The sequence below is a fragment of the Gasterosteus aculeatus genome, chromosome 15, assembly GCF_964276395.1.
Source record: "Gasterosteus aculeatus chromosome 15, fGasAcu3.hap1.1, whole genome shotgun sequence".
In the NCBI taxonomy this organism is placed as follows: domain Eukaryota; kingdom Metazoa; phylum Chordata; class Actinopteri; order Perciformes; family Gasterosteidae; genus Gasterosteus; species Gasterosteus aculeatus.
Window position 1 is genome coordinate 8198970 of NC_135703.1, and position 27993 is coordinate 8226962.

At 42.7% G+C, this 27993-nt stretch overlaps 1 protein-coding gene across 4 annotated transcripts; it reads right to left on the reverse strand.

Annotated features, from left to right (window-relative positions):
• Window positions 1-299: 299 nt before the first annotated feature.
• On the reverse strand, window positions 300-19622 carry stac (SH3 and cysteine rich domain). 4 transcript variants are annotated; one of them, XM_040200149.2, is made up of 13 exons: window positions 19330-19503; window positions 19096-19228; window positions 18136-18168; window positions 16258-16591; window positions 12176-12309; window positions 9540-9621; window positions 9339-9445; window positions 8497-8578; window positions 8026-8093; window positions 5524-5621; window positions 2983-3034; window positions 2385-2522; window positions 300-1401 (listed from the first exon to the last, which is right to left on the reverse strand). In XM_040200149.2, exons 2-13 carry the CDS (start codon window positions 19207-19209, stop codon window positions 1303-1305), a joined length of 1341 nt encoding a protein of 446 aa, XP_040056083.1. In that variant the 5' UTR covers window positions 19210-19228; window positions 19330-19503; the 3' UTR covers window positions 300-1302. The 4 variants fall into 4 exon arrangements, with proteins under 4 accessions (XP_040056083.1, XP_077946109.1, XP_077946110.1 ...); XM_078089983.1 differs by having other exon boundaries at window positions 19372-19498; XM_078089984.1 differs by lacking the exon at window positions 18136-18168 and having other exon boundaries at window positions 19330-19622.
• Window positions 19623-27993: the final 8371 nt, after the last annotated feature.

Consider the following 27993-nt stretch of genomic DNA (forward strand, 5'->3'; position numbering starts at 1 on the left):
TTTTGTTTTAGAAAAGTACAACATGTAGCATGTAGATGTGAGGGGCTGGTGTAAAAGCTGAGACTAAAGATCAGTCTGTGCATTAAAGCTACATCTCACCTCTAATTGTCTAAAAGTCTTTCCTGCTGTGCAAATAGTTTGGGGTCTCAATGTGAATAACACAATCCATTCCAGTTAAGGAATCATTCCGAGACGCAGGAGATATGTGAAATATTGGACAGCTATTTTTATCTAATGAATTGCAGCGACTTGCAGCGAAAAAACAACTGACAAAATAAAAGATCAAAGTTCACTTATGGTTGTTGTGATAAAGAAGACATTTTAATCTTATATGTACAGTATGTACAATGTGGAGTTCTTGGACATTCAGCAAAAAATATATACTTTATCTATAATGATGCAACAACTCTCCAAAAACACACTTATCTGCAATTTGACCTGTGAGTGCTGTTCAGAACGGCAGTGCTGAGAAAGAGAAAAAACACGTTTAAAGTTGTATTGTACTAAAATGTATTATTTTCTTTCATTTCTCACCGTATTAAATTCCCCATCATGTGTTAACGGAGTATTCCTAAAATCTTTTGGGAAACTCAAATGAGCGAAAACTAGAATTAAAGACAAGCCCAAACAATAAATCTAATATAATCTGTGTAAATGTTAAACTGTGTCCACTGACACACATATTCCTAGATTGTTCCTGGTTATTCAATTAAATCTGTGGAATTTAAGGTGATATATATATATATATATATATATATATATATATATATATATATATATATATATATATATATATATCTCTTCTGACGTTAAAGGATTTTGTCATCCACAATAACCACACATTTTGGTCTAAAGGAATCAACATAATGTAAAAGCACAAAAAACGAAACTATTTCTAAGAGGAATGACATTGTTTGTGCTGAAGCCTTAAAAATGAATCATTGTACTGTGTATCATTGTAAGTGCTTGTTTCCTTTTCTTTGGCTTAAACGGGCAGACAGCAGTTCCCTTTAAAAGAAATAAACAGCTTGTAGCGGATTAAAGCTAAACGGAAAATAAACAAACACGTTGGCTCTATAAATTAAATGAAATCCAGTGAAATCTCATGTCGGTCTGTGTGTGTGCCGACAGGCAGTGAGGAAGGTGCTGACAGTCTATTTTTTCACATCCAACTTCAAATTTCTGAAGAGGCGAAGGTTCCCACTGGTTTCTTGTAGCCATGTTGCAGAATCAAGCCCATCCTCCTCTGACCTCCAGATGACCTTCTGTCGCTCTCTTTCACACTTCATCTGTCTGTTTCTCTCAGAGGATTTCCAGAACATCACAGGGCACGAAGCCTCTCTTCTTTCCACTCGCCACCCGGATGAAGCCGCTGTGTTCGCCCTCACTGCTCACACAGATCTGAGGACAAAGATATATATGAAAATTAAAATGAATCTTAATTAAATGGGATCACTGCATAGGATGGAACGTGGGATCAAACACTATAACATATGTGAGTAATTGGTGGCTCCAACCTCTCGTTATTTTGAAAATTCTATTGCCTATTGGTAAGTTTTGCTATGATTATGTGGTCATTATTAAGTTTGAGATGTTCTGAGTTTTTTTTGTCAGCAATTTCGTCAGCAAAGAAGTGATCAAACGAACATTTTGTATCTTCATGCTCGCTCTGACTCCTCCCAGCATCTTCCCCAGGGTTTGTGTGACAGGAAAAGAAAGGCAGCGCGTCACAGACTCATCTTGTCTTCCATGGCTTCATCTCCACTGGGGGTTACTTGCTTTAAGTCTGAGTTCCAACATGCTCAGGAAAATATGGTGGGAAAAGGAGCTTGATCTGAGCACAGCAGACACATCCCCCAAAATGCTAATCTAATGTTAGTTTCCTTGAAAGATCCTCTGCTCACGTCAAGCTGTCCAGTGAACCAGCACATGCAAGCGTAAGGGTTGCTGGAGGTAAGAGGCACTGCGGGGGCTGCAGGAGGGTAATGAGATGGCTGAAGAGCTGCTGGATAACGTGAATGGGATGTTCTCTAAAGGCTTGGTTGCCACCGTGAATCATACACGGTGTATACGGTGTAACATGAAAGTTGAAATGTTCATGGTTGATACTTTTCCAACCCATCATAAGGGGACGCTCGTGTGTTGTGAAGCTTGCTAATGTTTGGCCAAACTAAGTCCTTCAGTAGTAGCAAATGCAGACCCGTAATAATCGGGTAAGATGATTTAGAAAATTAATAAACTATTTTAAGCGAAGCATCTTGTTCGGTCTCTTTTTTAATACTTTTCACTTTCACACAAGATTAGACTGACATTTAAGTCACTTAAAATATCACTCTGCCTGGCTGTAAACAACCCTCGTCATCTTCATAGGGTTTGTACGGTACCTGTCCCTCCTTCAGGGTGATCTGGCCTTGTTCTTTACAGCCAATGAACGTCCTGTTACACCTGAACACCTGGTCCTCGATCCGCACCTGATGAGCAAAGGCTGCTGGGAAGAAACCGATCCTGTCCTCAATTACCCCCTGAAACAACACATGAAAGGAGCCGACGTCATGAAGAGGTTTACAAACTGGCGGGTTGGTTGTACTTGGATCAAATTAGCTTATTCATAGCTGGTGCACGGACGTAAAAAAGGACATACGTCATCACTGTCATTACTTATAAGCATTGTGCTGCATGCATGTATTTAATCAGGTAAAGTATCAGTGGTCAAAGACCAAACGGGCCAGATGTCTTTGTTTATCTCCAGCCTGTAGAGAACAGCAGCAGAGTTAAAATGCGTGATGAGTTTCTTCACGGTCTGGTGGCAGCCGGCAGCCTGTGCAGTAACGGTTTGGCCCTTTTGTCTCCATAATTTATCTGCCAAGCAGTTCTGTCCCAAGGCAGATTGTTGCCTCTCGCCTATAATTTACAGCTAGAGTTCCTGTAATTTATCAATCCTTTCCTTTGTGTGTGGTGGTAATATGTCGGTTTCGTACCTACCTTCCACCAGTCATCGTTGGAGTCATCAGCCACCAAGATTCTGTCTCCCGCTCTGCATTATGGAGCAAAACAAAGGAACAACTACTAAAACAAAAGGCTTTCTCTTTACTGCATAGTCATATAAATCCATGCAAATAACAGAGTTCCTCCACACGGCGGGTCACACTGACCCACCTTAGCCCAGTGCTTCGGTGGTGCATGTCTGTGAACACATTTCCATTAAATCAAATGGCAATAGAGGATCATCGAGTGGGGAAGATAATTCATTTTGACCTTGCACCTTTTAGCATTTGCCTTTGTCTGTTAGCATGACATCATGTATGTAGCAATCACGTGCATATGTGCTCCCCATCCAAGCAACAAGGGGTAAAGTAAAGATGGAAATGTGTTTGGTTTGTCTGTTCTGGTTCAGAAGCATAGCAGCGCTACACGGTACAGAGCTTAGCAACGCATACAAGTTAATGTAGGTATGGTTGACAATGAGAAGGACTTCACCTGTCCACCTGAGCTCTTTAGGAAGGCCTTATGGACAGACATTAGAAAAGGTCTTTGTGTTTTTTTGTTTTATCCTTTTTGCTGGAAGTAATTCTTTTTGGCCCAGGAAACATGCACCTTAATTACTGTTTGAAGCCGTCAGCTAATTTGACCAATAAAAATTGAAAGGTTTGGGCCAAATGTTGGTTTACGCAATTTCCCCTATTTTCTTCCTCCTGTTGTTCAGTTACAATCCTAAGTGTCCTTTGCCTGGTATGATCCTCATGACTCAGAAAACAGTCTTTATTGTAGATGAGAAACAGCGCTGCATCTGACATTGTAAATACTTCTAAGATGAAAACACAGTAGAGACACGTTGCTTAGAAGAAAAACAGGAAATGTGTCATGTACACATCTCCTAGAAGAACCCTGCGTTCACATCCAAACGAGAGCCATGAAAATGAGAAAAACTGTTGGTGAAATCATTTTCCATTAAATAACAAAAAGGAAGAGTGGGTTTCCTAATTCTGGGATCTAAAACCATCATTACAATCACCACTTAGTCAAAAGGAAATGGAGCATGTGGCTGCAGCTAAAAGTAATCACAAACAAATGACAACTTTTAATTAAAGATTCCAATCCTCCCGTCATTTGTGCTTTCTGAGTAAGTGTTTCATTTACCGGTACTTGATTACTGTTTTCAGCACACACCCAGCATAGAAAAGCATTGATGTAAGCTTTCATCAGATCGTATATTTGAAACATAACTTGGTGAATTTAGCAGGTATCACTGGACAGGGAATCCAGGAGGAGAAGTCAATAAATAATAAATGAGGCTGGACAATGGACGTTTTTCTTGACATATCCTTGTGTGTGTGTGTGTGTGTGTGTGTGCAGGAAACCGAGAGAGGGAACAAGAGCTCTCTCATATCCTAAAATCCTCAAAGAGCACCAGGAGCAAATGGTTACTTAAGCAGAAGGAGTGCTCATGATGAATGATCTCTCCCTGAGGGCCTATTTAAAGCATGTTACAGGGGACGCCCTCTTCACAACGGTTAACGGATGGGATGCATTGATATTTTTGTGTTTCTTTTTACCACATGGGAGACATTATTTCTGTAAGAAACTTATTACAACTTACTTAGCCTATTAAGAAAGTTATACAACGACTGACGTGAGCTGCTTTTCATTTACTTAACAACATTTCTTTGATTGGTTTGCACATTGACTTTTTACTGTGGTTTTCTTTACAGTTATTTGCTTAATGGGTGTTTAGGAGTATAACTAGACCATCTCATAATTTTTACCAAAGAAAATGGTTTTTTTTTACCAGTCTGTCCCCATTTAGCCAGCTGTGTACGCCTCATGGGGATATAAATAGAATTCTTTCCGACTCAAGATAAATCAAAGAATACATGAAATTGACTGATATTAATAGACCATTATGACACACACAGGTAGATTAATGAGGCCACCCCTGAGAAATTAATCTTTGAGGACCATTACCTATAAAGAGAAGGCTAATTAGTACGTGTTGTAAACCTCTTCTTTTATCTTTTTGACTTCATACCCTGAATACATAAGATAAAACACAGAGTAATTAACAAAATTTATTAGCATTAAAAAGAAAATGAATATTGATTAGGAGCTACAGCTCTTCACTAACGTGTCATGTTCTTTACCAACATGAATAAAACTCTAGTGTACATATGTACTTTTGTGTGTTTGTGATTGTGTACCTCTCTCTTGCATAAGGCTTGATATGAGAATAATGTTCACTAAAATAACAGTAGGATTCACTGGAAGTGTTTTTTGTTAGTTTTTGCAAACTAACATACGTGCCGCAGAGCATGCAAGGCCAGTTAAGAGCAAATGCAAACGCAAGGTGCAACATACACAAAGTTGCTAATCGCTAATGCGACTAAAGGAGTCCATTTATTAATCTTATACATGCGCAGGACAAGATTCCGCTTCCCTGTCGTCATTGCTGTGTGCGCACGGCAGGCGATGCACGTACTAGGCGCCGATGTAAAAGGATGGAGAGATGAGTGATGTGTGTAAACTAGCCTCATGTCCAGGTCGTGGCTGTCTTGGGGGGTGAAGCTGAACAAGGCCACGTAGGTGTTGAGTTTGAGGACGTCCTTCGGTAGTTGGCTCTGCTCCAACTGGACGAGACACAAACGTGCAAACTCGTGAACACAGAGGTCAGGTTTTCAGGGAGTCTCTTGGGAAATGAAGAAAAACACAGTCACACAAACAAAGAAACCCGACATCATCTTGTATCCTTAAAATAGTCCCTTGGCATCCACATGGGCGGGAGAGGCCCTTGGTTAAGTTGTCGACGTGAGTGGGCGAACCGCGATCGGGTTTTCAACGCCGAGGAAGTGAAAACAGGACACGGGTGTGGGTGGAGAGGACGTTGTCACAGAGGTGTTGGCACAATTATCAGGGAGATGAGCCTCCATTCTGGGCCTCCTCACACCTCCTAACAAAGCCGGCGGGGGCCCTTTTCTTTCATCACTAATACCTTGAGTCGGAATCCTGCCCGCTGTGTCCCTGAAATCCATCCAAACGATAACTTGTCCCCGCGTAATGCCAGAAAAACCACAATGGTGTTAAAAGATTTGAGAATGGCTTTTTTTGGACACACTCCTGGCTGCCTTTCAGTGCAATGTGTAGTTTGTGAAAATGAGTGTTTCTGTTACTTCCTGCCTCTCGCGGCATCATCCACGCGGCCCGGCGAGGTGCCTGAGGGATGCGTTGAGTTAAAGGCCTCGGGCAAAGCAAACTGCCTTTGTGGCCCCCTGAGCGAAAAAACGACAACATCAAGCAGCGGCGATTCATTTCCGCTAATAGCCTCTAACTGCTGTGGGAGCCGAGAACATTGAGCCCGAGGTCGGGCAGGTTGAGATAACTGCGTCCTTTGTGACTGAGTGGGTACTCGAAGTGGGGTGAAGGAGAAACACAGAATAAGGAAATGAAAGAACGTTGTTCGTTCCTTTAAATCTTGTGTAACACGCGAACACAATTTATTATCACCTTATAAACCATATGAGGAATGTGTCAGTCAATGTATTCAAATATCTAGCAAAAACACAGCATGCTTACAGCTCTAATCTGGTCCAATATTCCTTCTCCATCGAGGACTGCTTTGTTCCACCAGCGCATGAGAGAGTTTTTTGCTATATAACAGCTAAATGCTTTATTATGTACACTAACAAGTCGTCCGAATAGTCATTTGACTCATAGAAAAGTTAATTAGTGCTGCTTGACGAGCTAATTTCAGAAAGTTTTTTTGTTGTCGCGAGTTACACTTCTCACATCACGCTTCCCAAACCGAGAATCCAACCAAAAACCAATCACAGCACGAGCCAGACAGCTTTGCTGTGGATTGAATTCAGGTTGTTTAAACACTAAACCTGAAAAGCGTGAACAGATGGGGATCCTGTGTGTGACTGCATGCGCTGTCCGCTTGTGCGTGTGAGCCTCTCGTCTCAAATCGGAGGCTCCGTCTTCGGAGAAGCTGTTTTTCTCTGCTCATTGCTCATTACAGAGCCCGCATCTGTCCGTCCACCGGGCCGAGCTAATGGACCTGTCGGCTGACAGACAAACAGCCTGCTGCCAGCTGTGCTAGGTTCGGCTTGATAACAACAGCACAATGCACTTCCCTTCGCTTCCCCCAAAATAGATGGATGCACTGCTAGATTGCATTGCAGAAGATAAGTGTTTGCTTTTTTTCGCCTTGTATGGTTATTTGTTCACTTTTACCGTTTGCGTATCGGCGGACTTTTTCCATTGCTGACGATCGGAGATAAACCTGTTTAACTATAAAAGCAAACAGAACAAATGGCTGCTCTTAGAAAACGTGCGTGAAGAGCCTTTATACTACAAACGGCAGGATGAAAAACAAAAAGGAAAAGAGCAGTTTTTGAAATCTGCCCATGAAATATTCATCACCACTCTGCAGGGAGAGCCTAGATATTCACAGAGGTTCATCACCGTTTTTTTTGTTTTCTTCCTCTCACTAGCACGAATGCGCCTCGTCAGCGCTGAATCTTTACTGGAGAGAATAAAAACAGAAGCACAGATCCCAAAGCTGCAGATCCAAACATTACGTAAGGTCACGGATTCTGTCTGTTGGTGCAGGCCAGTAGTCTGTCAACTCGGCTATGATTTGTTACGGCAGAAAGAGAAGTTTTCCCTCTGAGTCCTGGGAAATTCATCAGTGATGATGGAGGCCGAGGGCCAAAGTGCACTATGTTGAGCGAACGCACGGAACCGACCGGCTGGGTATCAGTTCTCAGAGACACCGCAAGGAGTTTGGGCTTCTCAGAGGGTTTCAGAACGCACTTTATAATAGACGTTAGCGCTCTGAGATGCAGAATAACAATCGGTGTTAAAAGTGAAGATAAGAACTTTGAATCAATTATATTTCCTGTCAATTTAATTCAGTCTGATATGTTTGCATTACTAAAATGCAGGTGTATGTTAGAAGAACAGCAGTGAAAATAATGTACTCACTCAAACACACCTGACAGATTTAGATGTATCACGTGGACAATTTCTTACCAGCATGTCGTCAGGTTTTCTCTCTGGCTGGAGGTAATAATCTGTCCCGTTCTCAATGACTGTGAAAACTGAAGGATACAAAAACATAAATAAATGAACAACCATCGACTATATGTGATCGGTCGAAAGTTTGCAGCCTCCAAAATCTGTAACGTTTCTTAGATTATATGTTACAGTGTACAGTGGATTATTTTCCACTTTAAGAACCTTGCCAGAAAAGTGGCCAAAATTGTATAATTTATTCATACAGTTCCCATAAAGAATTGCTACGAATTCAAAAAAACTACCGGATTTAATATGTTATATATGATCTCTTATTTAACTCATTTTAAACAGTGTTTCATTGACCCAAGACTTTTTTCCATTTAATCCAAACACTAAGACACTAGAGCAGTGTCATGGCCGACGCGCGGTGCGGGCTAACAACTACATGGCCGTGATCGTGATGCACGCGGCGTGCAAGAAACCCACCGTCATCGCTGTGTTTTCTTGACAACTCCTGCCTACTGCTGTGAGCCACCACTTCTTCTGGGACGTTGTCCAAGTCACTGGTCTGCAGAGATCATGCAAAGATCATTTAAGTGAGCGTAGCAGAGACGAGGACAGATTTAAAAGACAGATGGACGGACGTGCAAGCGGCTACAAATCTCTTCGCTCTCGCAGTCCAAACAGCTGCTATTGAGAGAACTGCAGTGTCGCAAACATGCGGTTTGCAAGTCTGCATTTGGAAACAATTATCATAATCCCTGTTGAGATCTCATTGTGTCTGTGAGCCCTCAGCGACACGCAGGTCCATTCACTAACAGCTGCACGGGACAGGGTGGCTAAAACCCCACAGCGTTCACTTGTCATCATACAGAGGCACTTATCCAGACGCCATACACAGTTTAGATTACATTAAAAGTGATAAGCTATGTAAATCAGATGTCCTTGTGTATTACACAGGGACAGAGAGGAGGCTGGAGAGTGTAGCTTTACACTACAATCGGTCCAGTCCATCGTCAAGAGCTGTAACATGAGCGTTTGCCCCAACATCTCCCTCCATCACTGCCTCTAACAGACTGCCTTTATTGGTAGTGTTTACAGCCCTGCAGTGGCAGTATCTATTTAGACCATCAGCTACACTCTGTCTGTTCTGGTGGGACATAACAAGAACAATAAATTAACTGGATTGTGTTCATCTTTATGGCTTGATGAAAAGGAGACTTGAGATAGGAAATAGGATAAATAAAACTGAAGGATTTAGTGGCTGGTATTTTGTTTTGACAGGGTGAAAACCGACACCAACCAAACATGAACCGTTTTTTTCTTACCGAGTTTCTGTGTGGAGAATCGGATCCACTGGCCCTCTTGGCCTTCTGTGCCAACGACGTCCCAAACCTCAAGGCCTCGTACACCGGGTCCACCTTGTTGCCACAGGCTTTAGAAAAGAAACAGACATTTAAGTAAATCAGGTAAATCATCCAAAACAGCCCAAGTAGTGTGTGGTCCAGTTTTTGTGTCATCACGCTCACCGATGGGCATGACTTCTTTGATGCAGCCGTACTGTTCCTGGATCAGTAACGGGGAGCTGTAGTACCGTCGAAAGCCTTTTGGCTGAAGGAGAGAGGGGGAAAAGAGAGCTGACAGACAAATTGAAGCATCTCACAACTAACTAGGCCATTAAAATACTGCATACAGCTCTCTTCAGTGCGATGTTTCCGAGCTCAGCTGACAAGAGATGAAGTTGTGTCTTATGGATATGTGACATCACTGTTGTGTTAATGTTAAACAGACATTAAATTAAAGACTACAGTTACAAATAGTGCTCGGGTATTGTAAATAAATAATAACTGATTTGTTACGGAAAGAGTTGAGCGTGGACAATGGGAGCAGAACATGTGATGGCTGTGAGGTGATCCACAGACATGTACCAGATAGGACCTTTTTAAAATTAAAGTCGCTGTCTTATTCATCTTTATTCATCACGTCCTTCCTCCATCTCCAAAGGCCCTCAAACATTAATCATTTATAAAACCATTACTAACCCGCATCCTATCCAATCAATACTTCCCCATCTGTTTTAAACCCTTCTTAAGTAAAGAAGCAAAAACAGGAGAGTGAAATCGTCACCCAGTAATGATTAATGTATCTATTATCTATCAGCTTTTTGGCATTTTCTTTTTTTCTAGGGATTGTTGTAGATAATTGTTTGTTCATTTCAATTCTTCACTGGATGAGAGGATCAGTGTTGGAGAACTACGTCTCATAAGACTGCTTTTGTCTGTTAGTTTACATTTAATCTCTGGAGAACTGAGACGTCACATTTTTATGGTCAAACTCATTAAGGAATAAGGGTTCATTTGGCTACGAACAAAAGACGCGACTATAACCGTTGCTGTCCGTGACTTAATGTAGTAACCCGCGGATGTTGTGAAGGCAGTGATGTAGGTTTCAGGGGGAAATGTGAGGGAGGTTCAAGGTCGCCTTTCTTATGTGTCTTCAATTCACAATCTGCTTGTTTCTTTTCATCAAAAGTCACTGATTTAAGTGATTTATTCATTCATGCTGCAAACTGCTAACAAAAGAGTGTCAAGATAAAGCAACTCAATTTAATGAATGGTCAGCTTTTGTTAGCTTAGTGACCTACATCTTGTTTGTGCAAAATGAAGACATGACCATAAAAAAAAGGAAAACGTGGAGTTTGACGTTTCACTGAAAACCTTCAAATCTTAAAAAAATCATAGTATCATTAGCTGATGTTTGCCAAAGCTAAAGTTGAAGTAATGTAATGTAACCAAGTACCTAACAAACAACTAACAAAGGACCATTAATACCACCATATGTGAATTGTAGTAGTAGTAGTAGTTTCTGTTTCAGTACAGAAACCCAGGCGGGAAATGGTAAAAAAAAACTGGTTTCATGGCATACAAAGATTCAGAGCATGAAGAAACTTGATTTCTTTGCTAAAGAGTTCTCAAGCCAAGAGAAACAAGCATGGCTGCTGAAGCCTCCAAGTTTAGAGTAAGTTGAATTTAGAGCTGTACTCCACTGGGAAAAACTTCCTTTTTTATCTATTGACCTCTCGACCTAATTTTCCACTCCTGAGAGCGGATCATATCTTCAAGCCCCATCCCTCTGTCATCTAGTGGCCTGCCTGCCTTTTTACTTTTCAATATGACTATCTACCTACTTTATTCTCGATGATTATCACAAAGGCAACTTATTTCAAATTCCTAATTCCAGCCATACTTCTTCCTTATTCCTCACGTACTGTGAGGAGCAAGGTAAGAAAATGCAGGGTGTATACACAAAATATGTCCTGACGGTGTTACCGTCCCTGTCCCCTCAGCGTGGGATGTGTGCGAATGAAGAAGAGTCCCAGTTCAGACCTGACTGGCCGTCTGCTGGGCTACTAGAAAGCTCATGGTCATGAGGTAGTAACACTGAGAAGCTGAGTCACTGTATCGAGTTTATACAAATTCCCCGGAATTTCATTACTTCTTTATGTCAACACATAAGTCATTTTGAAATCAGCTTATCCCCATAAACCCAGCTCTTTAAGTTTCGTCAACGTTTATAGTTGAGTTTTTGGAACGGATTCAAGGATTTCCTAAACTTTCAAGGGTTCAGTTTGCTTCAAAGTAACGTGTTGATCACAGATCAATCCCGCCGACTTTCCCGTTTCCGTCCTAGTGAATTTCCTCAGTGAACGCAAAATAAACAACAATTTGATAATTGTTCCAAATAATTTTTAATTACCACCTTATCTTACAAAAAACACCTTTGTTTGTGTATTAAAAAACAGACATCGTGGTGGAGCCTGAAACGTCAGCGGGGGGGGTATCGATTCTGTCTCAATGGTTTATGCTGGCTGCTGTTACCGAATACTTAGACGGGCAGAGCGGTGATATAACCATTGTGGGGAGACGAGATGACGAGGATGGAGGGTGGTGACTGATGTACCAGCACACTCACACATCGAGTGTGATTCATGAATAAGCACATTCTAGTGGGAAACGGTCAGGCAGCCAATTCTAATGTGTCTTGTTTTGGTTTCCATCGTACCGACTCAGTAATTACAAGCTCCCGATCCGCTGACAGCACAGAGACGAATGCACCGTCTACATCACGTCTTTGTGTCCCTATTATTTGGTGTACTGCATCTTACCAGCTTGCCCATGCAGCGCTGCTGTCCCACTCCATTCTCACATTTGTGATGAAGGCTCATCTTGCAGGCTTTGCAGCGGAGGCCGTGCTTCGCCGTGTTTCCGGCCAGGAACACCACGTGCTTGGCTGTTGTGCCTGATGAGCAAATAGGAAGGAAGGCAACAGGTTCAGATGTGTCCTGCAGGAACTGGATTTAAATGGGATCCTTAAGAAAAACAGCAATATACATTGAGAAGGGAAAAAAGTAAATGCTTTTCAGAACGAGGTGTCATTAAGAACCAAAATCTGTACAAAGGTACAAATTTGATTGGATAGTGAACGGTGAGTGTAATTTGATTAGAAAATGCGTCCGACTGGTAATCTTAAATTTCTTAAATTTACTGTTAACTTATTTAGTTTTTTACTGTTAACTTATTTAGTTTCAAATAGGAAAAAATAAAAGATGGCTTCCTGAAGGCTTTTAGCTGGCAGTGTCGTATTATTAGACATTGCATAATAACGGGCGACAACAGTGTTAACAAGTCCTACTGATGCTATCAGTTGTAGTGTGGCAGATATGCTCCCCCAGCTCTTCATCGATTGATATTGATCGATCAATGACTTTGAGCCCTGGCCTGTCCTACACTCTGCATGCATGCATTTAAAAGGATTCTGACGTACAAAGGGTTCATCGATCTTCATCAGCGTGCGTTCAGAGCGGACGTCGATGGCGGATCATCGACGTTGTTCGCATTCCTCGTGTTTTGTACAGTTTTTTTTATTTGTGCACTGTGAATGGGCAACGCGTCGGATTCCAATCTAGATCGCAGCATATTGGGTTTAGTGAGCAGCGATGACGATGTAACTATGAAACCAAGCGGAACATCTGATCCCCGGAGAAGACAGCAAACACAAGACACTGTGTACATAAGGTACAAGGCCCTTCATGTAGTTTACTTAGCCAATGGGGAGGGGGAGTAGTGTGGGGGGGGATCTCTGCTTGCTCTTCACGTGCTGCAATGTGAACTCGTGTCACGCCTATCTTGAGCTGGGCAGCAGCAGTTAATGGCTGGAAAAAATGAATCTGTATTCCCTCATTTTTAAGTTCTTGTGTTGCTTGGCTGAGCCTGATCGTCACAGAGCTGACGTACGGAGATGGAAACCAAAAAAGAAACCTCGGATCCTCGGATCGGTCGGCCCTAGCGGTGCAGAAAGAGCAGACGCGATGGGCACGAGCTGCAGCCGAGTTTTAGGTCCCTGAATCAGGTCGACTGATGACGTTCAAAGACCTGTGAGGTCCATTCCGTGTCACCTTTAAGATTCCTTAACTCAAGCTACTGTGTGTCCCTCTCAATTCCCCGGGGCAGGAGGCAAATGAAGTCCTTGACAACAAGTTCTCAATGGGTTGCGCTCATTCACTTCAAAATGGAGGAATTATGAGACATTGTCGACTTCCCTCAGCAATGGTTGGGTAATGACGTGAGTGTGTGTGTTTAGGGGAGTTTTCTCCTCCAGGCTCGGAAAGGAAGCCGGGAGATTACAGCTGTGGGGAAAACTGAGTGACAGTGCAGCTCTCTCTGGTATTTACTGTTTCTTGGCTACTCAGCTTTATTTTTCATTTATACAACAGTAGACCCCTGCCGGATATTTCCCATACCTCTTTCCAACAGTCTTTCCTGCTCAATTTTCCAATCTTGCTCCCAACAGTATCTCCTTCATGCTGCACAGTCTCGTTACAATAGCCACACAATGCTTCACGCCTTCTGATTTTCTCCACCTCCTGTCGTTAACAAGCTCACAGACCTGAGCAGTCTTTGGTTAATTGAAATACTTTAATTAGTTTCTCCCACGGTCACTTGAATATCATTATTTTTCCCACTAAATACCCATCTAGACAATTAGGGAACTAAGGCCCAGAGTGCAGAGACAAAGGGGGAGTTGCCTTTTGTTGTTTTTCCATCAAAGATAACGGACTGTTATACATAATGTGGGCTACAAGTCTAAAATAACGCTAACCTCTGACATTTAAGATGAGGTTTTTCAGGTATGATGTTTACCACAAGAACAACGCCGCCCGCATGTGACTTTCTTTTATCTTTATCCATGAACTTTCCGGGGACATTTTTCCTACTTGCTCATGCAGTTTGACTTTCACTGCCACACTCAGCAATGCACTGGTGGGAGGGGGAAATGTCCTCACATGGTAGACAACGTCAGCTGTCAATTTACACTAAAATGAATCGATGGGGTATCAGTGGAAGTGCAAGGTCGTTACAACACGCTGCTGTTCTTGTGCGACAGAAAGAGAGAAAACACTGCCAGTCTCCCTCTTTTTGTTTGTCTGACATGTTTTGTATCGTTTGTAGGGAGAGATTGTAACGCCTGTACGGTGTTCCTACAGCATATACCCTCAAACAGTATCTAATTCTACTTTTTATAATCCTACAAGCTATTTGCGTTGAATTTGTTACCTAAAAGGAGTCAATATTACGTTTATTACAAGACTGACCTAATAATTATTTTCCATTTTTGTCATCAACAGCCTTTCCCCAGGTAATTTGTCGTGTTCCAGTGAAACAATTCATCTTTAATCTAAGTGAAAAACAATAATTCATTCATTTCTGTTTAAACAATGCGTTTGTAGATGCTTTTGTACAATACAATAAAGAATCCTCTTAATAAGTTGGGTGTATTTTGCAATATTATTATATTTGTAATAATGTACGTATTAAGGGTTCATTTGGTATTGAGTCCTTTTGACTAAAATAGTGACATTGATTATGAAATTGCCCCTAAAGGTAAATATTTAAATCAAATTACAGATCACCATTGGGCAAAGTCCAAAAAGTAAACACAATTACAACACACAACTTTTCTCCTTTAAATGAAATGGAAATCCCAAAATATTGTATGAGTTTTCTCTGTATTTAAAGTAAGTCTATTTAAAACACATATTTAATACACGAGAGAACCAACAATGTGGTTTTGTGCACACTGACATGTGTAAACGTGTATTCATTTATTTATAAATAGCTGTATATTCCAGTGAATACACTCTTATCCAAATGAATGTTCGAAAAACAATTACTGATCTATTTAAACTCCATTAGCTAATGATTTAATAAACACAGTATGCTTGTATTATCAGCTCGCGCCCCTCCACCATAACTATATGTCTCTCTCTCTCTCTCTCTCTCTCTCTCTCTCTCTCTCTCTCTCTCTCTCTCTCTCTCTCTCTCCTGTGTGCTGCCCTTTGACTCGAAGACAGAGTCAGACAGCACCATCGCTCCTCATTACACAGACACACACACTCACACACACACATAGAAAAACAGCCTCCACTCCCTGTTCTCCGCGCTGACCACACTGTGTTCTCATTAGAACAGGACAAATGAAGAAGACGGCAGCATGTTTTTTCCCCCGAGCGGAGCGAAGGGCTCAGCGCCTATCACAGAGGCCTGACATCATACTTTCATTATTAACAGACCAGCAGAGGCCCATTCAAGGCTTTGGCCAGTGGATGCGTCTCAGGCCACACCAAGACACTAGTGTAAAGAAAACACGGTCATAAATATGTTTTATGGTCTAGTCTTGCTTGAGTAGTCTCTTTAGCTGCTGAATGCCCTGATGTTCATCAGCTAGTTCCAATGTTGCCCGTCTGTGGTTTACAACTGGCCAGGTAGAGCTTTTTGAAAACGTTAACGAGAGGTTAATTAGAGCGATGAGGGTGAACTAAAGGTTCTGCGCCTAAAACAATGAGCTGCAACTTGCTTATTCCGGTGTAAATCATATTTACTACCGAATATAAAATCGGGGCCTTGTAGAGCAGATGTTGCGGGCCGCCCTTGTCATCGTCCAGCTGCAGATATAAAGACTCAGCAGTCCCTCGGTACTGGTGGTTAACAAGGAGGGGAGCGGCCTGGGAAACCAGAACATCTGGCGAGGGGAGAACAGGAAGAGGAGCCGGTGCCGACGTTGGCTATCCGGCACTAACAGCAGAGCGACAGAGCACCCTGGCTCAACGCGCAAAAAGAGGACGACTGAGACACTCGGGTAACATCAGCGGCTCGGGCTGCATACTCGGCCGTCGCTCTGGAACCGTACCTACGATCATGTGGTTGCAGACGTCGCAGAACGTCGGCTTCTTGAAGATGTGCTCCATGAAGCAGTGTCCCGCCGAGTCCACCTGCAGCGGGTTGCGCGACTGGGAGCGCGACGTGGGCGGAGGCGCGGAGGGGATGGCTGGGGGCACCGGGGGGATGGGGTGGTGGGTGGTGTGCGGCGGGGCCATGCCGATGTTGCACAGGTGTCCCGTGCTGCTGCTCACATCTGAGAGCAGCTCCGCCTTGTTGTCGCCGCTCGTTCGGAAGAAGTTGTCGGCGCTCTTGCTGCGGACGCTCTTGGTCTTGAAGGACAAGGAGCGCTTGAGTCTCTGCAGCTGAGGGGGAGAGTGAAGAAGAGTTGCAAGTCAACTGGCGCGAGGGAGAAAAAAAACGGGGGCGGGAAAAGATTAGAGAATGGCGGGAAGGGGAGAATTCGGTGGGGTAAATCAATTCCTTTTGATAACCGTGTCTCTAGAACCTTCTGGAAAATGTCTCAGTGTCCGATGGGCGACATGAGGCCCCATCGAGAGCGGCTACTCATCACCGTGCAATGAAAAGCCTTTGAGATTCCCTAACTGGAAGGTAATGCAATTTCCTGGTTAGAGCAATGCGCCGCATCAACACTATTTCTCTCAGACGCTGCGCTGCCATTTCTGGCTGCAGCCCCCATCAATCTGCGTAGGGTCCTCTTTTACAGTAATGCTATTCATAACACTCCACGCTGACAACTCCTCATTTAACCTCTCCTCCCCCCCGAAGCCAATCCTGGGTTCAAACACGCAATAAAGAATTGTTAAGCTACTGTATGTGATTTTATGGTTCTGGTTCCTGGCCGGCGTGTGGCTGGAGGTCTCTGATTAAAGAAACAGATTATGTTTTAAGTGACGAATGGGTGAGGAACGGCTGCTAGTATTCTATGGTATGTTAGCACACAGTTACAGGCCTGAAGTCACGACGCTGTGGATTTACAGCTTTCCTGCCGTGCAGAAATGTTGATCCGTCCTCTGATCGGTTGGTTACGAAGAATGACTATGAACACGTGGACACAATATGTGATAACTTGCAGGCTTAAATCAAAAAATACAAAGGACGATGTTGTTGGCTAACACGCCTGAACAATTGGAGCTCGTTGAAGCTTTGGTGTGGTGAAGATCAATCAATTGTACGGGTCACTGAAAAATCAATTTGGACTCGGCCATCAGCGCACACCGGAATGCACAACAGACATCAACAAACGGCACACAGATATTATACTGTAAGTTTCTAACTTGCATGGCTTTTACACACCCTGGAAGGAAAGTTATTGGTAATATTAATATTAACACAATTGGGTCTTAGATACACATCAGTAATGTTTGTCTAGACATTCTGAATGTGTTGTACTTATTTAAGGACGACGCAGTGGAACACATCCTCCCTTGTAAGGCGGTTATGTACATCTGAACTTGAGATGCCTGTATAAAGTAAACAAAGCGAGGGAATGTGTGTACATGCATTGAGGTGCCCATGCTGTGTTTGATGGCCCCCGAATCTGTAAGGGAGGGTGGGGGATGGGGGGGGGGAGGGGGGGGAGTGGGACCTGGACTACGTAATGCAGGAGAAAAAAAAAGCAGCCAGTCACAGACGTGAGATTATATATTGTCGTTAATAAATGAATTGAATGATCCAGCCTCTAAACAAAGAATCCTCTATAAACATGAGTGACGGTGGATGAGACCTTATTTGGCAATGATGTCACTAAAGTGCTCTAGCTTAAAGCAGCAGTAAAAGTTGTAACGCGAAGCAACTCTGACTTGTGTTTACGTACATGCAGGTATGCTGTCGCGTCACAGTGGACTGAAATCAGCACAGTTCACCCGAGAGTGGACAGTTTACCCACCTTGCGCTTGTGATGGGCAGGCCTCACAGTGTTCTTAGAGGAGGAATAAAAACACAGACAAAGCTTCACTTGATGGTAGAAAATGTGTCGCGCTTGTTGTAGAACTCGATCTACAGGATCGATTAAACAATTCACTTTATGGTCTGTCTTAAGTATTTGACTACTGAGGTGAGAAATTGAAAGGAAGAGTGGATGGTTGTTTGGCAGAAACGTCAGACGTGAGATGTCAGCCAGGACTTGTTTTAAATATAAAGTGACCAGATGTGCCAAAGGAAGAGTTCACATGCACAAGCTTTAAAATCCTTACAAAGAGGAGGGCGACTCTACGATCCTGATGAAAGCTTGGACTTTTTCTCAGAATTTCACAAGCTATAACTAAGTATAAGCCTCATATGTTCTTTAAACGCGCTTCGGTAGTATAGACAATAGAGCTGTTGTAATCTACTAGGATTACGGACGAGTATTTATATTTTACTGCTAGTTGTAGTATTCTAGGAAAGAGGTGACATAGATGGCAACACGCCTGAGGCAGCAGCTGTGGATCTCTATCAGGCAGCCTACTTTCCTACATCACCATCCCATATTGCACTTATTCATAAACTCATAACATTAAACACGCCACACCGCCTCTTTTACCAATACAGTCGATAATCTACAGTGACAATGAATTTCATACCAAAAATCCCCCCCACTATGTTTATGAATGCATAAGATCAATGTGTGTGGGGATCAATTGGAAATGTCATCTAAAGTTGTTCTTTGTTCTTAATGGAATATTATCATGTTGGTATTATAACGTGTTACACACTAGTGATGAGTTCACTGTCATTGTTTGTGTTCGTACGAGTTGTCGGACAGATGGGCAGCGCGGGTCCCACGCGGTGTCTCCGTCTCTCCGTGCGGTGATAGATACTAGTAAGAATAATAATGATAGTAGTAGATAAACCAGGAAAGTCTTACCTTGGTTTCCTGCTGGCTGGGGTTCGCTGAAGGGGATTCGGGGGTCTCATTCTTGTCCTGGTCGTCCTCTTTGCTCCCTCTTTCGTCCTGGATCATGTTGGCCGGTGGGATCATCCTCTCGTTTTGGGGGGATCTTTAAAAAAAAAAAAAAAAAAAAAAAAAGCTGTTGCTCTGTAGTTGTTTTTCCTCCTGAAGCTCTTTACATATTTTCTATTTCTCAATAGTCACAGTGACCTAAAGATAAGGACAAGGGGGGGGGGGGGGGGGGGCACGCACTGCCGCCGTCGCGAAGGAGAGTTCCGAGTTTCGTTTGCCGAAAGGAGGAAGATGGAAGGAGAAAAAAAAGGTTTAAGGAGGCTGCGAAGTAACTGCTTCAACGTTACATATGAGAAGTTGAAAGCCAGTAAAGTTCAGCGTTAAAAAAAACCCAAAGAGCCGCGTCCTTGTAAATGAGGCTTTGGCGTCTGTCGCGTCGTCCTGCGTAACGCTGCCGAAACGTCTCCAAGTCCACGCTGCGCTGCGCCCGCGACGCGAAGAGCGCTGCAAGTGATCAAGGGAGGGAACGATGTGGGAAGGAGGAGACATGTGACACTGCCAGAATACACTCAGTGCGAGACTCCCGTATGGTAACGTTGGATCAACACCAAAAACACACAGTGATTTATATTTACAGGGCAAATCTACTTCTTTTATTGAGTTGTGTGGAAGGAAGTGTATTTGGCATGGACTGAGAGGATGTTCTTGAAAAGAATTCTATGGATAACAACCGGTTTCCCTTTTCACTCCGGCATGGTTAAGACTTAGGAGAGGTCATTATTGCATTTACGAATTGAAAAAGTAACATTTTACTGACTTTTTAAATGAATAACTCAACAAGTTGGGAAATGCTACAAATAAAAAGTGCAGAAAAAGAAAGAAATCCCCTTTTATGGAGGGCCAAAGGGTCCTTGTTCTTGGCGGGACCACCAGTTGCCAGGCAACCGGCTATAAAGGTGGAAAGTTAACCCCCAGCTAAATAATAAGCTCATTGCATAATCACCGTAAAACTTCCTCTCATACCAAAACCAAAAGACAAAAAGACAAAAGAACATTTTGTGAGTGTGTTATGCTAAGCTAACCGGCTACCTGCTGTATACAGCTTCAGTTTACCATATTCAATGGTTTAAGATTGGTATCAATTTTCCCCCCTTGCCTACTCTCAGAGAAGAAGAGAAGTAATAAACTTACGTATTCTCGAAAATATTTAATCAATAAACATACTGGAAGGTGTAGGCCAGGGGTCTCAAACTCATTTCAGGTGCGCTGGCGGTCCGACCGGCGGACGTTACGTCGACGGGGGGGTGGCGCTGACGGTACGCCAAAGCCGGCCGGACGCCCCGGCGGGCCGGATGTGGCCCGCGGGCCAGAGTTTGAGACCCCTGATGTAGGCTATGGGGTGAAATTTCTTTTTTCTTCAGGAGATAGCCAAGGAAACAACGACACTGTCTTGCCTATTATCACATATATGACCCAAACACCATTATGACACCAGGCCATTCCCCGGCCTCAGACAGCATGCGATGCCAGTGATGCATGAAGACCTCCCTGTGATGACGTGTCCTTGGAGTTGTGTATGCGGCAGGAAGGAGGCGGGCGCCAGACTGCAGCCTCCTCACTCTGACAGCGCCGGCCCAAGAAGTGAGCCTACACGTCCCGTTCTGTTCCTGCTAGAAATCAGAAGGGATCCCCCCCTCAAAAGCTCAGCTACACCCTCTGACTCAAGACTTATACCTTGCAGAATCTAAAGAATAACAATTTAATAACTTTTTGTCAGAATAATTTATTTATATTATAGGTACCTAGTATATAGGAGCTGCATGTATTTTATTTTAACACTCCGTGGCCACTTGTGTTTAACAGGCTCGCTACGATTTACAGCATCATCAAAAAGCATCACCTGAGCGATGAGTCTTCAGGGGCCGCTGATCCACTTAGTGTTATAGAGACATAAATCATAGAGAGCGAGGCGGAATGAAGCACAGAGATATATGTGTGTCTGTGATTTAATTTAGGCTACAGGTTGTTTACCCTGTGCGTGTTGAGGTGTTATCAACCCACAGTGCATCCAAAGAGAGAACATTTACAGATGACATTAAAAATATATTTAAAAAGCATGTAAGTGGACTTTCATGCAGGATTTTCTTTTTTCAAATAACTATTATCAAAGGTCAACAGTGAGTTGTTTTACTTGGTCTGCCTTGGACTTTTAAATGTGTCACCGGGCAGTTTTTGAGTTTTCCATGACTGTTGCTGAGATGAAAATGAGTCGAGGGGGTACACATTCACAGGGCAGCCCACCACCTGGAGAGAGCACAAGACAATCCCGTGAGTCAGTCCCAGAGCCAGACTACCAGCACATGAGTCAATGCTGCATTTGTACGTCCACATGGTGTGTGTTGGTGTTTGTGTTTGAATGCGTGTGTTACGTTGAATCCTGTCAGCAGAAATCGGGAAGCCAGATGAGAGAGCTAAGTTGGAAAAGAGGTGAAGACAGACTGGGCGAGAACATAATATCCTCACTCAGCGGCTGGAGCATCGCAGGGAGGACACAAAAATATAGCTTTTTTCTTTTTTTTATGTTTATTAAAAATACTTTACTTTAAATCCTCAAGCCTCAGGTGTGAACTTGTCCGTTTGTTCTAAAACGTCGCAATGTTTACCTGCCACCTGATGAGAAAGTCTGTAAAAATGTATTTGAATTGTTAGGCAGATTATATCAGAAAGTACGTTCTATTTCCGCAGACATTTCTGTCGGCAGAAACAGCTTTGCTTTCACAACCTGCTCTGGTAGTTTTCATGCATTTCTTAGAAACGTCTTCACTCGCTTGGGGAATATGAAGATTGAACATGTAAATACCCGCCGGTAATTTTTACCAAACAGACCGTAATGACTTCGACCTCTTCATCAGTTTAAATGGGAGGAAGTTGTCTATCGTATAGACGATACAGTTTAGTCAAAACTCATAGTTAAGCAGAAGCTGAAGTTGACAAACATGTCAAACACAATGCACAAGTGTAACACAAAATAAAACAACAATGTCTATTTTGTGCGTTGTCTGGATCACGCTCGCATCCACACGTGTTGGCCGACTCGTTGAGGAGGTCGTTCATATTAGGATGTGCTGAAATATGAGCGCCTTTCTGTGAATTATGCTTCACCAGCTGTCTGCAGGTCGCTTCCACGCAGTTGTAAATGGTTGTTTGAGTACCTCGCTGCATATGCAACGATTTCACACGTAGAGGTGTTGCATTGGTTTAAAAACAGGCTCATTCCTGCTTTTGGGTAATTAGGAAGATCTTTAGCTGTCGTAGTTGTTGCTTATTGGACTTAATGGATAGTTGATATGGGTTTTTGATCATAAACTCAAGTTTGGCAGTGGAGTAAAGGTCAGGTGATCTCCAGCTTAGGATTCATCTGCAAAAATGCCTGAACAACATTTTATCACAATCAATCTAAAATTGTTATTTGATATTTGATATTGAAAATGATATTTCAGTTCAACCAAAGTGTTACGGCCACCAACAAACCAAAACAACGGTAAGCCCCTTGAAACAAAGGTGACGCTGACATAATTGTACTTGATCAATTAACTATAACAACTATAACTATTTTCTGGTAAAGTTTAGTGGGCATCTGTGGTGGCTAATGTCCTGATTAGAAGGCAGATTATATGTGACAACACATTGGTGGGAAAACAAACATGATTGATGGAAGTTCTATTAACGGAGGATTTTTTTGTTTTAAAATCACGCTTTGTACCATGACGCTTTCTAATTTAACAATCCAGCAGTTGTATAATTTGTATGGGTCATACTGCATTGCAAATCATTTCTGTTTGTCAATGGAGTTATCTCTGAGCAAAATGCAAATTTATAAAGCATGACAAGAAAAACGTATCGTTTTCCTGCAGGGAAGGATGTGTATAAAGAGTAAAACGATATTAAGTGATAGAGATTACCCTTTAACGCCTGTCATCTAAAAATACCAGCAATTACCAATGACCCAGGCTGGCATGACACACACACACACACGCACGCACGCGCACGCACGCACACACACACACACAGACGTACCAGCATGGGTTACAGTAATGGGCAAATGGATTCCCTAAGAAGCTAAGCTAATTAGGCCATCTTGTTATGAGACATCCTAGGAATAGACTCTACAGGGTACACAAGTGATGAGAGATAGAAATATGCCATGTGTGTGTGTGTGTGTGTGTGTGCTTGAGGGAGAGAGGATTTCACTTTACAAAGTCAAATTCTGGGCATCTAATGGCCCGACACACCCAAGATCTGATATGGTTTCAACACGACCATCTTTATTTCAAAAATGTAAACCATTGTCAAATGTCTCCATTGAGTTCAACTCTACTTTTTTACCAAGAGTTATAGATGATAAACAATACCCCTTTCATGTCTGTTAAATCTAAAGGTGAAGCCAATTACAAACTAAACAAATACGATATAATGTGTTAGTTATTTATTATCTTCATAGCGCCATCGCATCATAAGATCTTAAGGAATGCGATATTATCCCAAATTACCCAATTGAAATATGTGTAAACAGGTTGATTTTAACACTTTAAAGCATTTTTCTCGGCATGTTGCTAATGGTTGGTGAATCTTCTTCATTTCAAAAGGTGTAAACCTGACATGTCAAACACTGTCCATTTCTCCCACTGCATACTAATCTAAGTGGGTGCTTTTGCTCTATATGGCTCGATGTGGACACCCTGCCACCACGCAACTGGTCTCCAGCTGGTCACAGCAAATGAGACAGCAGAGGCTGAAAGCAGCACGGAGCAGCGACTGATGCTCTCAGACGGGTGGACCTTTGGTCAGACCTACAGAGGTTTTCATTTTTCAACATGTGGCGAGACTGGCAGTTGCTAAATAAACAGAAATTCCTTCAATTATTAATGTACCTCTACAAGGAATCACATTTTCTGAGTTATGTGGAAATGCAGCTGTATAATATTAGGCTGTTACATAAGTAATACCACAAAAACATACTGCTTTTAAAAAGTAATACAAACTTTAGAATATGTAGAAGAGGTGCTACTTTTTAGCAGTGTGCTGTAAAGTACATTTTTAATTATATTACAGATGAATAGGATAAAAAGAAGCACTATGATCATCAAGACATTTGGTCAGTTGATTACTTACATTTACACAAGACAATTATTTCTGTATGCAAGGTTTTCAAAAAATGTATGTTAAAATATGTAAATTAGGGACTTTCTTACGCTAACCTTTGGTGAATTCAGGAGAAATCTAATCTAATTTTGTGGTCTCAAATAGTTACAAAGGAGATTCATCTGAATTAGCCTATACTACTATACTATACTTTTATTACTGAATAAAAAGCCGTCGTCCGACTGTCCAACTAAAATGGCATCACTAGCTGCTACTTCATCAAACATGATGGAGAGCCGCTGGTATTTTCTTCATAGTTTGCCTGAGGTAAGTTGTTTTATTCATGACACGCGTTGCTTCAGCCAAGAAATCTGATTTATTAAAGACGGGATCTTTGGTGCTGAACCCCTTAAAACGGGCTGTAGCTTTGGTAACGTGGGAGCTAGTTTGTAACTCTTCGTTTCTTTCCTGTCTTTGATTCATATACATTTACACCTTTCGCAAGACACTAATTATATTCATCAAGTGTATTTATGGGAGTTGCCAGCAGGATGCAATAGGGATGCAATACTTAACGACAAGCATTGGATTGATATGATAAAAAGTCACAAATGTATTTACAGTACTTGGGGAGCGTATTAGCCTGTGTAAAAATCTGCATGATTTATAAATGGCTGACGCGGACTGGGGGACCATCTGGGATTCACAAACGGTCTCTTTTCAATTTCTATGATCAAATCATCCCTCTGAGGGAAACGGGAGAGCGAAGGAAAGGGGAATGAGGACACATTGTCTCCCCCTTTTGAGTGAATTTGTTTCACTGCCCTGAACCTACGATTGTTTTTCTAGCGCCAATTTGTGTCCTCATTTTATAATATGACCAGTTGTCCTGTTTACACTTTTGAGATATTTGCTGATAGCAGATGAATGCCAGTGGCAGGATCTGTCAGTCTGAAACAAGGCCACGATGATAACCTATTGCTCCAATTAAGGGACTAACTGATTGAAATGAACACACCGCAGAAATGTGCTGTGGCCTCCAAATTCCAATCTGCTTCGTCTCTAATCCCATGTCATTACACTGTGTGCTCCGGCTTCTTTTCCCCCCCATTTATGTCGACTTCCATCCCACTTGTACATGTTGGATTTGTTTGCGTTTTCACACTACATGGCTGGAGACAGTGGTGGAAGCAAATTAAAAACCGCAGATTAAGCCAAATTGCCGTTTTCATTTTCACGTGAGAAGGACAGATATTTGAATCTGCTTAACACGAAACAGCGCATAAAGAGCAGCGACAGGTCGACAGCGAGAGGCAGCGCCACGACGCACTCAGGGCCCATCAGCCTGCTCCACTTTATGGACGCACTTTCATTTGGCATCACAAAGCAATCGTGCTAAGAAGGCAAAGCCCCAAACAAGACAGAAACACCACAAAGAAACGTCCCAAAATAGAAACAACACGGTGAATTCAATGGAGCAGCAGCAGACGCTCTTGTGGCGCTGTTCCTGTTCTGACTCATAAGTGTTAGTTTGGCGCCTTGATGACGCGGGCGGCAGCGTGGGTGACAGTGGGGGAGGGATGGTGGGCGGTGGGTGGTGGGTGGTGGTGGTGGGGGGGGGGCAGCAGATGCATCTCTTGCGTTCCCCCAGACCTTTGTCCTCCCCTAAGTCCGGGCTTCATTCAGCTGGTGGTTGCTACGATACAGCAGGGGTGTGCTGACCCTCAGGCGGGCAGACAAACACAAACACAAACACACACACACACACACACACATGTGTTTTTTGCACATTCTGACAATCATTTCTTCTATTTGTCTTGCCCAAAGTTTTTCAACTTGGCGCGTTAGTCGAGGCCGGGTAATTTAGCCGTGGAGGCCGACCGAACGGCTGTAAACATCAAAGGACTTTAGAGTCCGATTGGCGGCGTGCTGTTGGTCATCGGGGCCTCGGCTCTGCGGCTCCCCTCCTCTCACGTGGAAGAGGGGGAGGATGGATATTGGGAGTGGTTCTGATCATCGTGAGGCTCAGTGCAGCTCTGCCTCTTGAATTTCAGCTGCCACAGTTGAAGTCCATTCCCTCTATAAAACCTCCATTTCTACGCCAATGAAAAATTCTACTTCATAACATGGAGGAAACTAACTCTGAACCCTTGCTTTTGATAATATAGTAGAATATATATATGTAAAATATAGTACATCAACATTATATAAGTGTCATAGATTTCAACATATGAACATCTCACATTGTCAAATGCACAGATTAAATAAAGGTCATAAAAAATACTGGTTTCAAGTGGCTTTAAATCAGGCGACAGTATAGAATCAAAGCTTCAGCCTGAAAATATTTCACTGGGAATGTATTTAATTCAATTAAACGTTAACTTGGAGACCCACATTTGTGTTTCCAAAATGCCACTTTGTTCCCTTTTGTCTCTGATGATAAAAACATGTTTTCTGAATTGGACTACTTTAAGACGAGAACCTCGCATTTCCTGTCATTCCCACATGGGTGCCAATAAATAATAGGCCACCTGCTATGACATGTTTCCTGCAACACCTGCTCTCTGAAGGGTGATGGAGTGATCTGTGCTCCCCTGGTTCAAATCTATACGCTCCACTGCAGCTCACAATCAACCCGCGGCTGCAGCCAACTCTTGTCAGATGGATCAATCAAAAGCAGAGTTTCACTCCACCGAGGGAAACCTAAAAAGCAATTCCTTTGATCATATCAGCCCTGAAGGTAACAAATGGGCTTGAAACCGGGCAGTCTCTCCAGGCGATATTACAACACATTGAGAAAATGGGAGGTCTCCTGGTGAGGAGCTTGCAGCAACAGAAGGAGAAATTGATAGAAAAGCTGAGTGAGGCTGCTGCTTCACTTGCACTCAACTCAGAGCCGGAACTCGGCTGTGGAGCAATGAGGTGGAGGAGTGGGGGGGTGTAAAGTAACAAACACACCTTATTCAATTCAGCATGTGATAGTGACACGGAAAGAACTCTGTACGTGAGTACAATGTAGATCCATCAGTCATACTGAGACGCTCAGAACCAGTAAGAGCAGGTTCATAACCACAGAAATAACACGTAGTAGCAAAAGGTGGTGAATGAGTCAAATTATCTTTTTTTTTTTTTTATTCATTACAACGATATAGTCACCAACTGTGAGTTGCATTTGAGCCACGTGGGAAACTTCCCATTCACACAGAATAATCTGCTCTGCAACTTTTTCCACAAATTCATAGTGATGAAAATGTACCAATGTCACTTTGAACTGAGAGCCAGTATTAATAGGATAACAAAGCCTCTTCTGACACGGGCTGTTAATTGAGCTCTCTACAGACTCCGTTTCTAAAATAGGTAGGAGGTCTATTGTGGAAGGTAAGAGAAGAAGTAGGCCAAGGGCACTTAAAAAAACTGGCAATATGATCATGGGAAAAAGCTGGAAGAGGTAAAGAATGTGGGTTAACAGTTTAAGTCAATGTAAAAGCTTTTATCTGCATTAAGGACCAAACCTACTGCTTTCATTTAATACATCTGATGGATCTATAGATGTTTGTGTCATTGTGTTTGGTACGTTTGCACAAGTTTACCACGGTTGCTCAGTGTCTCAATTATATTATAGAAACCCACATTTTCCATTTTGGTCGACCTCCAGCGCCCTCATGTGGTGAACGCTGGCACTGCAGAAACATGAACTCTTCCCAAAGACAAAACAGTCAG